The sequence below is a fragment of the Pantherophis guttatus genome, chromosome 2 (genome assembly GCF_059756535.1).
Source record: "Pantherophis guttatus breed Tessera chromosome 2, ASM5975653v1, whole genome shotgun sequence".
Lineage (NCBI taxonomy): Eukaryota > Metazoa > Chordata > Lepidosauria > Squamata > Colubridae > Pantherophis > Pantherophis guttatus.
Genome location: NC_142064.1, coordinates 170,829,154 through 170,840,108, shown reverse-complemented (window position 1 = coordinate 170,840,108; position 10,955 = coordinate 170,829,154). Strand labels below are relative to the sequence as shown.

Sequence of the window (10,955 nt, the reverse complement as noted above, 5' to 3'; positions counted from 1 at the left end):
GATGCTTCTCCTTTGCTTTGTTTGTTTGTGGTCTAGTATTTTGATTCTTGAAATTTTGCTGTATTGTAACTGCACATACACAAAAACCTAATTTGTGTCATCCTGATGAAGGTTACAAACAGTGGGGCACTGGATAGCCATATATTTTTTTTATTCATCCATGCTCTTCACAATATAAAAAAGAAATGAAAAGTTTTCTCTAGATATGACTGGCTTGAAGTTCAAAACTGATGCGGACATGATTGTGCCAGCTGAATAAGCAGAAAAAAGCTGCCTCTTTACTTGTCATGTTGAGAAAAAAACTGGTTGGTGGGAAAAACTTAATTATCCTTACCTTAACTAGTGAGTTGCAATTTTAGAGCTCAAATGTGTGCTTCATGTTTTTGGCACTTATACCACCCTGCTGTATTAAGTAGAAAATCCAAAACTTTTCCTCATTAATGACCATCAACCCAGTAGTGATTTAAATCCACCATAATAATCATTGAGGTGCTTTCAGTTTTTCTTTTCTGTTCATGAAGACTTAATGTGAACTGTCTTTCTGCTTTCTGGAACATGGATCTTAAAGGAGAAAAGATTATTTTAAGGAAACCCCTCCCGCCAGTCTCTGGTTACCTTTGGCTAAGTTTGGTTCAACTCCTTTATTTATGTTAGTAGCAAACTTAACTGGTAAGTAGGACAAGTGGAAATAGAAAAATGACACATACATACCTATAAGGTACCTTGTATCTTGATCATTTAGATATGATTTATCACTTAGAAAATATGTAGATATTCTTTTATTTCCCCTTCTAAATACAGTGAGTGTTTTCTGTCCATCTTCTAGTAATCAAAAAGGTGTTTCATGTAAGTTCAACTATATTTCCTTGTCACTGAAGCTGTAGCTCTCAGAAAAGCATAGTAGTATGACCAGGTTGGGTCAGTGTAACAGTTTGTAGCACTCTTATGTTATCCAGTTTAGCCAAAGCCCATATCAAGGGAGACAAACCTACCTTTTTTATGTTTTGTATTTATTCATGGTTCTGCCATTTATGGTTCTGCCAGCTTTGTAGTTACCTATCTACAGAGAGCTTTGTGATTTGCTGTTGTGAATCCCAGGAGAATTCACCATTCCCCTTTAGCAGGACTGTCAAACTCTCGGCCCATGGGCCAGATGCATCATGGCCACACCCGCTTTAGCAAAGGGGGGGGGAGTCCTGATACATCATGTGATGCCACCATGACGAGTTTGACACCACTGCCCTATAGTATCTGTTAATTATAGAGTTTGAAACACTCCTGTGATTTCTTCTTTGGAGATAAACCATGAGTCCTTCACCACTCCAATATGCATTTGAAGTAGGTTGAGCATGGAGCATATCCAGTTTGAGCCAGGCATATTCTCAGAAGGGATGGGATTGGGCAGCAGGCAGGTCACCATCTTGTGTTCAATTGAATTTAGAAATTCAAGGGTATAAAGTAGGGATCTGAACACCTTTAACTCTAGTCCACTAACTCAAGGCTTGCAAGTAAGAATACTGATGAAATATTTGAACTAGAACAGAGTAGTAAATTAAAACCTGGAATTCTAATGATAAATCTTACATAACACAATGTACTGGGAAGTGAGTGGTCTCCCCAAGAGTATATATAAATAGCTTGAAAGTAGTTTGCTCATCATCCTGAAGAATGGAGCCAAAAGCCATCTGTCTGCTCCTCTTCACTGCTGGCCCCCTCCCCAGCCTTGCCTGTAGAAAGCCTGACAGTTCAAGGACTCTTGTTGCCAGTCTGCTTTGCTCCAATGTTCAAAATCTTGTCCAATGAATGGATAGTTAATAGTGGTGAGAAATGTGGGGACCAAGGTGGCCTGTATTACCAAATCTTGAATATCTGTTCAAGAACTGCTCAACCCAATTTCCAGGTCAGTTATAGCTACTTTGGGACTTGGGGCAGTAATGGATCTTGATACAATGTCCATACATTTAGGGAGAAATCATTGCGTCTCACTCATGCCTCCTGATCTGGAATGGGACACTTAGAACCACCCGCACCCTTTTAGAAAATTCCCTTGTGTGCCACCTTGAATAGTGTTGCCAAAGACAGGAATACATTTACCCTATCGGGATTATCGATGTCTTCTGCTGTGTTGGAATTGAGAGAAGCAGGTCTTCTTCACCTGCTATCCACCATCACAAAGAGACAGGCATCCTTGTCTTGTAAGACACTATTAAAACTGAATGGAGAACTCATTCTTCCTGTGACTGATATTAGTGAATTAACCAGCTGTGGCAGTCAGCATTTTCCCATGCACCCTCCACTGATATGCACAGGAGGAATTTCTCCGCCCACGTCCTCAGATAAGCTGACTCCCTCTGAAGGCACTTTGATCAGCTGTCTTTGAATCAAAAGGAATTTATTGTAATCTTTGCCCTTTTTCTGAAAGTGATTTCAGGACTGGTCATACTGTTCCCATAGTTAGCTGATCAACTGTTGATAAAAACTAGTGTTTCCACTGTTATGTGACTATCCAAACATTTATTCTACTCTCATAAGTGCATCCTAGAAAAATCTATATACTACTGAAACACTCTTTCCTATCACTTTTAACTGGGAAAAATGGTGCACCATAGGGCAAAATGTTTTCAACTAAGGTTGAATGGGCTAACTTGTAAAATATGGGATCCATGACGACCATGGAATTAAAATTTTACAAATTGTATAAAATGTTATGATATAAAAATTACCATAAAACAGTTTGATGTAATACAAAATTTCACAAAACGTTTGACTAGTCTATACAATTCAGATGGGCTATTTTCAAGGCAGATGCACCTTTGATTGGATCCCAACTTTTCCAGGAAGGTGGTACATTAGGAGCTCTGTCACTTTTAAAGGCATTGAGAAATCTGGTGAGGAAATATATGTGAAAGTATGACCCAGGCAGTCATGGTTGTCCACTAGATAAAAAAACTTGATAACGAAGAGAATGTCTCTCAGGAAAGTGTAGTGGATGGATGGGAAGTAAAATGGGACTGCTAGCAGGAAGAGAAGAGATAATTAAGACTGAACCGGACTTTGGAGAAATATAAAAGGCTGGGACACCATACTGGACTTCGCAACTTTAGAACAACTGAATACTTAATGGTTCTAGAGCAGACCCATTGCAGTATATCAGTTACCCAACGGAAGACTGGTAAAGAACTTCAGTGTGTCCCAAAGACCACAAACAGCGATAGGAGGAAGTGTGTCAAGGGATTATGTTTCAGATGAAAGTTGAGGAAGACAAACCCCTGCCAGTATGGGAAATTGCCAGCCAAATGCAATTAATGCCCTTGCTTATGTTGGGAGGTTTTTAAGAAATAGTAATTATCTATATATAGTTGCAAAATTAAGCTATAATGCAAGTAATGAAATAATTTGAAAATAACATTGAAATATTGGAAAGGTATGTAACAATAGCACTTAGACTTATATACTGCTTCACAGTGCTTTACAGCCCTCTCTAAGCAGTTTAGAGTCAGCATATTGCCCCATGCAATTTGGGGTCCTTATTTTATTGACCTCGGAAGGATAGAAGGCTGAGACGGTGAGAATTGGAACTGCTGGCAGTCGGTAGAACTAGCCTGTAATACTGCATTCTAACCACTGCACCACCATAATATAATTGTTTTAGTTCCCATTTATCAGAAAAGGTGCAGGAAGGCAGAACAGAATTAACTATTGTTCAAAAATTTTAGCATAATGTGGTTAAGTATTTCAGCAACATCATTTTCTTTCTTACGTTACCCATAAAAGGAAGATTTGGGTGCTGAGAATCCTATCATTTCTTCAGAACTCTAAATCTTGTGACAATTGATTTATAACAAGATGATATGCCCTGCCCTATTTATTTTGGAAGAAGCATCCAGTCCTATTAGGCTGCCATCTAATGTCACTTAGCTCTTGAGTGATATTCCATGCATCTAATTGGCTAAAGTAGCTGCTGATGGAGAGACTCCAGTGCTGCTCTACAGATAGGCAGGTGATAGGAATGAATTAATGAACAAAGAAAAGTTGACATAGCTGATTGTCTATGAACAACACTGGTACTCCTTGACTTGTGACCATGACTTAATGCAACCCCTTCCCCCCTCATCATTAACCAATTATAAGTTAAGTGAATACAGTCCTGCATTTCACTAGGTTAAGGAATTGCCTCCAACTCTGCTCACCCATCTGTCTCCCCTTCCTATCCATACCCTTCTGACCACCTTGTATCCTACTTGCAGAGTTCTGGAACGGCCTGTCATGCCCAAGGAAGCTTCAACCACCCAGCAAGTGCCAGCAAGCATTAATTTGCTCAGCTGCTAATTTACAAAATGTGTCCAAAGAGATCACAATTTAGTGCTTGGCAGCTCAAAGCACTTATGATCATGGGGTGCTTCAACTCCCACCCACCTATCTCACCCATCTCTAGCCTTTTGGCCACCCTGCGTTCCGCTGCCTCTGCCAGACCTGGGCTTCCCTAGCCTTGCATTCCACTTAGCATTGTCATGTACTCGGCCTTCCACAACTTCGCAAGAAAGATGCATGCAATTTTTTTTTTTAATTTGATTTATATGCCGCCCTTCTCCGAAGACTCAGGGCGGCTTACAATGTGCTCAGCAATAGCCTTCATCCTTTTGTATATTTATACAAAGTCAGCTTATTGCCCCCACAAACTGGGTCCTCATTTCACCTACCTTAGAAAGGATGGAAGGCTGAGTCAACCTTGAGCCTTGGCGAGATTCGAACCCTGCAGTAATTGCAGGCAGCTGGACTTAATAAGCTTAATAACAGGGTGCCTTAAACCCCTGTAGTACCAAGGCTCTTTGGACAAGGTCATTAGGATGGCCTCAGGAAGAAAGGTTGGTATGCCCATAACTACCTTTCTGAAGGACTAGGCTGGATGTGCCTTGTCAAGTAGTAGAAAGACAGCAAATGTTAGCTTAGGATGGCAGGGCAAGCAGGATGGGGCTGGCTGAATGCAGGCTTGCCATAAAGGCAGAGATGAGGAGGATTGGTGGGGGGTGGGAGGGAGGTTGAAGAGGAGAGTTTCTTACCTTACCAAGGCTTGGAGATGGAAGGGACCAAACCGGGCATGAGTTCTCATCTAACATCCAATGGGATTTGGTTAGCAATGGTGAAAGGGACTGACAGGATAGCCATCACTAAGTAAAGTGGTCATATGACATTGCAGTTTATGATCGCATTGCTTAACAATGGAAATTCCAGTCCCACTTATCATAGCAACCTGAGGACTATCTATATTCAAATTATGTAATATTTCAGCCACTTGTATCTCTGCTTTACAGTGTTCTGCTGTAGATTTATGACTGTCTCTTCCAGTGTGTTGCTTTACAAATAAATTCACTTTTTTCTAATGTTAACAAATCATTTAGGAATGGAATTATTAAAATAACAGATCTGAGGTAAATTCAGTGTTGACTAAAACTCACTTTGCTCCATACTCTTTAAAGAAGATGTCACCTCCGAATTACATGAAACAAAAACTTCAGAGTGTTTGGTAATGTTTAAGGCCATTTTTATTTTTTAAAAAACAAACAAACGTTTATGAGTCTCTAGAATGAATAAATTTATTGTTTTTACAAAAAATCATTGTCTAAAAATATGGGGATACAAAGAAACAAGGTATTTGCAGTCAGATGTCTGGTGGTCAACAGCCAGTTTGAATAAGAAATATCCAAATGCACAAAAACAAAAAGCTTTGTAACATATGTTAAAGCTTTTAACCAAAGAGAAATATTGTTTCAAGCATGTTGCAAAAGTTCAAGATTCTGTAGTTAACACTGATTCATTCTTATCACTGGAGATTGATAATACCACTTGTACTAGGAGATGCTGCATGATATGATCAAAAATCAATACACGGAATCATTGTTATAGGCAAATTATATAGGAAACATTGTCTTAGTACTGCAGTGTCTAAGGCACTTTCTGTAAATGTCAATTCTTAGCTAGGACAAAAACGACGCTAGCTAAATGCATTTCACCCAAGTGAAAGCTGAAAATGGGGAGAGGGTAGCTCCACTGGTGTGTTCATTTACAGGCAGTGTCCATTTGCTACCTCTAGCAAACATATACTGATGGGCACCAAGAAAGCTGGCAAGAACTTCAGCTAGCACTCCTATCCCCAGCCTTTCCGGAAGAAAACAGTTGCTTCTGGGAGAATTCATTCAACTTCCATGCTGAGGCTATCCAATTTTTATGGAATATTACTTCAGACAGAGAATCATCAGCATCCTATCCAGATCAACCGACTATTCATGATGTCCAGAGCAGTTTGCCAAGGTGGAAGACATCAGTTTGCCAAGGTGGGCAAATGCTCGTTAAGTAGAACAAGCAGTTGGCTAGTTATAATGTGAACTAAAGCTCCTTGGGACATTTTCAAAGTCAGGTGACCTTGGGTCAGCCAGAAAAATGACAGGAACAAGGTCTTGCAAATAAGTAGGGAAGAGAAAACCCACAGAAAGGGAGTGCCACTGCTAGGTAGCTATGCATGCATAGCAAAAAGGCATAGCCAGCTGCCAGAAGTTTCTGCCTGGGACAGAGGCCGGACCCGCTTATCACTCAGTGCCTTAGAAAAATGGCTTTACAATGGATACCTTGAAACAAAAAGCACTGAACAGAGATATTTTAATACATATAAGTAGTGGTACCTATATCCAAAACAGTTACAATATGGCAAAGCCAGGCAGCAATAATGCTTTGACTGACCTGCAATACATGACCTAATGCTATGCCAGTTTTGCCTAAGGCAGATCTAGGCCACGAAAGCAATTTGGTGGCCAGTTAAGTTCTTCTTTCAAACGTACAGAAAGAAGTCACACTCTGGGAATGTTGGCAGTTTTAACACAGCGGGGACACTCTACTCAGTTTGGGCAGCTTGAGGTTCATTGATATCGCTCCCCTTACTCTCTGCATCATCATCTGAAAGCTCCAGTGATGCTCCTTCAATGTGCAGCTGGCGCCTTCCAGATCGGCTGGAGGAAAAGGTGATCGGGCCTCCTCTCCTGCAAGAAGACACAGTAAGTGACTACCGCAACACAAAGTCCTTTTTTTAAAAATAAAAAAGGAGAAAAGCTCCGAAAAACTGCTGTAAAAATTGACCATACACTAAGTTCCCATCAGTGCAGATCAATCCCCTCCCCTAACCGGTTTTATTTTTAATCACAACAGTGCAGGGGTGAAATCTACTTACCTTCCCTACCGGTTTGTCACGTCCTATTTTTTACCCTCTGCGCATGTGCAGAAGGCTTTGCACATGCACAGAGGGTTAAAAACCAGGAAGTAACGACATCTGGGTGGGTAGGCGGAGCCTCACGCTGCCGCCACCAGTTCACCGAACCACGCACCTCCAGCACTACCAGTTCGCGCGAGCCGGACAGAACCGGCAGGATTTCACCACTGCAACAGTGTGCTCTTGCATAAAAGTACAGCACTAGGGTAAACAATTATTTGCACTTGAGATGGAGCTACAAACCTCTTCATCTGCGCTTATAAATAGCCGAGGACATGGGAATTCTACAAATGTGATGTCACTTAATGAGTGGCCAACTTCCAGCGTTATGAAAGCAGCATAAGCCAATTAACAAATCTTTGGAAGCATGACACTCCCTTCTGGTTTACTAATAGCATTGCATTTTAAGTCATAGACAATGAGGACATAGTATCAAGAGAGGGCAACAACTGGAAATGAGGATTAACCTAACCTTTTGCTGCCATTCATTTCGAATTGACCTTTTCCTGAAGTTACACAGTGGTATATATATCCAAACTCCTCTGCTCTTTCTTTCCCATAACTCACCTTAGTCTGTTCTTCAGAGTGCTGACCTCTCGGCTAAGGCCTTCATTGGCTTCCGTAGCATCATCTAATTCACGCTGAAGTTTACGACGTGATGCATTAGCACGTGTGGCTTCCTCCTCTGCTTCTTCTAGTTGGCGCTTGAGCTGCTTCATCCTAGCATTAGCTTTCTCCATCTAGAGAAGATAAAGGGATTAATGAAACACTGAACACTTGCTTTTCATAAAACAGACTAACAAGACTCTTGCTTCTGATAAAATTGACTGCCAAGTGTTTGACATTAGCTTTCCTGCAAATTTCTGAAGAACCAAACTAAAAAAAGTTATAGCCATGCATACTTTTCCATGCAATATTACAAACAAACTGAGCTCCATTTTTTCCCCTCCAAATTCTCACTCCTGATCTGTGTGAGATCCATATGAATCAAGCCATTTCCACTCTTCTGGATCAGATGGCCTCTGGCCATGCGCATTGTTTGAATGCGGTGCTTCAAACAACTTACTAAGTATCTCTTTTTGCATAACAAGCAATGAAATGAAAGTTTTTTTAGTAGCTGTGGTTCTAAGCAGCACCTCCTCACCTGTTCCTTGTATTGGTCTGCATGTCGGCGCTCATCTTCCACCTGCATAAATACCTCCTTCAGTTTCTTCTCTGTGCGGCGTACTAGCTTATTGGCTGCTGCCCTCTCCCTAAAACAAATTAATGAAAGCAGTAATTAAATTATCGGATTTCATGTCTATCCACAGAAAAACTTAAATAGGGCTTCAATATGAAAACAGTGAATTGTATCTTTAGAAAAAAAAAACAACAAGGATTTTGACCACAGGTAATTTAATCATTCAGTCTCTCCTCCTACTTACTTAATATTGATCTCTTCACTTTTCTACAAATAAAAAAAGCAAAGGGATTAATATAGATAGTCCTCAACGTACAACAGTTTGTTTCCAGTTACAATGGCACTGGAAAAAGTGACTTATGACCATTTTTCATACTTAGGAGCACTGTAGCATCCCTACGGTCATGTGATCAAAATTCGGATGCTTGGCTCATGTTTATCACAGTTGTAGTGTCCCAGGATCGTGTGATCCCCTTTTTGTGACCTTCTGACCAGCAAAGTCAATGGAGATACAAGATACACTTAACAACCTTGTTACTAACTTAGCAATTGCAATGATTCACTTAACTGTGGCAAGAAAGGTTGTAAAATGGGGCAAAACTCACTTAACAACTGTCTCACACAGCAACAGAAATTTTGGGCTCAATTGTGGCCGTAAATCGAGGACTACCTGTATTAGTAAAGTTATGTGGAAAAGCTTAAAACAAGTCAGGGACAAAGTAACTCTTATATCAAACACCTATGTTCCCTGTTGGAAATTTTGTGTGTTTTTAATTAATTTGCAGAAAGAGGAAGAAATCAGTGTTGATGGGTAAAAGTATCTCAATAATTATGTCCCTCTGAAGTGAGAATGGAAACAAAGGAAAGGACTTGTTCTAGGAAGATAGTATATTTAAAAAACAAAAAACAAAAAACTCATTAGTCTCCCATATTAAGCAAATACTGTAGGAGGTAAAATCCACCTTAAATATTTTCACAAAAATAAAAGGAACAAATGTGATTTTAAGACTCTCAAAATTCTTACATCATCATCAAAGCTTTGACAACTTATATATCCCCTGTTGAATCATCTAGTTTACCTAAATAGATGTTGAGTGGTGGAACCACATATATTTGTCCTAATTTGAACAAGTTATTTTCTATAATTCAAGGTTCCTTCTTCTGAAAGCTTTTTTTAAAAAAACACTTACTTTGCCTCCTGCTCCAGCTGTTCTTCTACTTGCCCGATCTTTGCTTCTAGTGCTGAAATGGTTGCCTTGAACTTGGATTTGACTGAACCCTCCAGCTCCTGAAGCTTCGCTTTCAACTCTTTGTTGTGCCGTTCTAACTGCTGACGGGCATTCTCGCTCTTCTGGGCAGCACTCCGCTCTGCGGCCAACTCAGAATTCAACGTGTCAATCTTCAGGAAGACAAGCACCGTTATTTAGATATATCGCCCCTTACCTGGAGAAACCAACAAAACGTTTGAACAAGATTTGGCAACCAAAGAGAGCACCTGCAGAGTGGTTTTGCGGAAGCGGTCATTGAGAAGCTCCATATTGCTTTGCTCTTCCTCCAATTCCTCTTCTAGCTGTGCAATTCGGGCTTCCAAACGGCGTTTCTCATCAAGCAAGGCAGACCTATAGACACATGGAAGCGATAGAAGGAACTACAAATTTAAGTCAGGAATTCTCCCACTGTAACCAATTCTTACACTGCAACAGGCATCGACACACATCATTTAGGGTCTGCGGTTGGTGAAATGTTCATCTAGCCAACTTACTTTCCAGAGGCACTGTTAGCAATTTCATCAGCCAGCTCATCCCTCTCTTGTTCTGCATGTCGCCTGCCTCGTTCAGAAGCGGCAAGTTCCTGAAAAAATAGTTATTGGCATCTCAGAAACCTTGACAAGGAAGGACATTTTCAGGTATTTGATACAGAGATATTACAGTATGCTCAATAGCTCAGACTCCAATATAATTACTGACATAAATACACTCCCCTCTGGTGCTTAACTACCGTAGACTTCCTGTGCAATTGGGAACTACTTCCTTCAAAAATGATCCAATACATTTTAAACATATATTGTTATAGTTCAAGAGTTTCTGCCCATCTTCCGAATTTTAAATATTCTTATCTGAATTGTAGAAACATGTTCCTTTTTCCAGAATTCTATCTTACAGAATAGGAACGCTATGAACTGGCAATTTTTTCAAACTTAACTTCATACCTCTTGAAGTTGAAGAATTTCTGCTTCAAGACCTTTGAGCTTCTTTTCATTTTCCTTTGATTGAGCAAAAATTTCATCTCGAGATGCACGGGCCTCTTCTAGTTCACGCTGATAATCTTTCATTTGAGCCTGGAAGGTTTAAAAAAAAAAAGCATTTTTCTCCCTGTATCTTGAGAAGTTAACTATATTGCCTCAGTCTAATCTATACACCCAGAGTATATAGAATCTATTATCATAAAATATATTCACCTAATTTCACCCTTCTATTAAAGAAAGATTAATTTTGCAGAGAACACGTGCATAAATTT

The 10,955-nt window shown here is 40.1% G+C and overlaps 1 protein-coding gene across 2 annotated transcripts in view; it reads right to left on the bottom strand.

Moving 5' to 3' along the window:
- Positions 1 to 5,525: 5,525 nt before the first annotated feature.
- Positions 5,526 to 10,955, bottom strand: part of MYH10 (myosin heavy chain 10) — an 84,659-nt gene continuing 79,229 nt past the window's right edge. For both annotated transcript variants that reach the window (XM_034407930.3, XM_034407924.3), the window contains 7 exons: positions 10,648 to 10,776; positions 10,201 to 10,289; positions 9,934 to 10,057; positions 9,629 to 9,837; positions 8,403 to 8,511; positions 7,826 to 7,998; positions 5,526 to 7,031 (listed from right to left, as the gene is read on the bottom strand). In XM_034407930.3, coding sequence (XP_034263821.2) covers positions 6,887 to 7,031; positions 7,826 to 7,998; positions 8,403 to 8,511; positions 9,629 to 9,837; positions 9,934 to 10,057; positions 10,201 to 10,289; positions 10,648 to 10,776 — 978 coding nt within the window. In that variant the 3' untranslated portion in view covers positions 5,526 to 6,886. The remainder of the gene's footprint in view (positions 7,032 to 7,825; positions 7,999 to 8,402; positions 8,512 to 9,628; positions 9,838 to 9,933; positions 10,058 to 10,200; positions 10,290 to 10,647; positions 10,777 to 10,955) is intronic.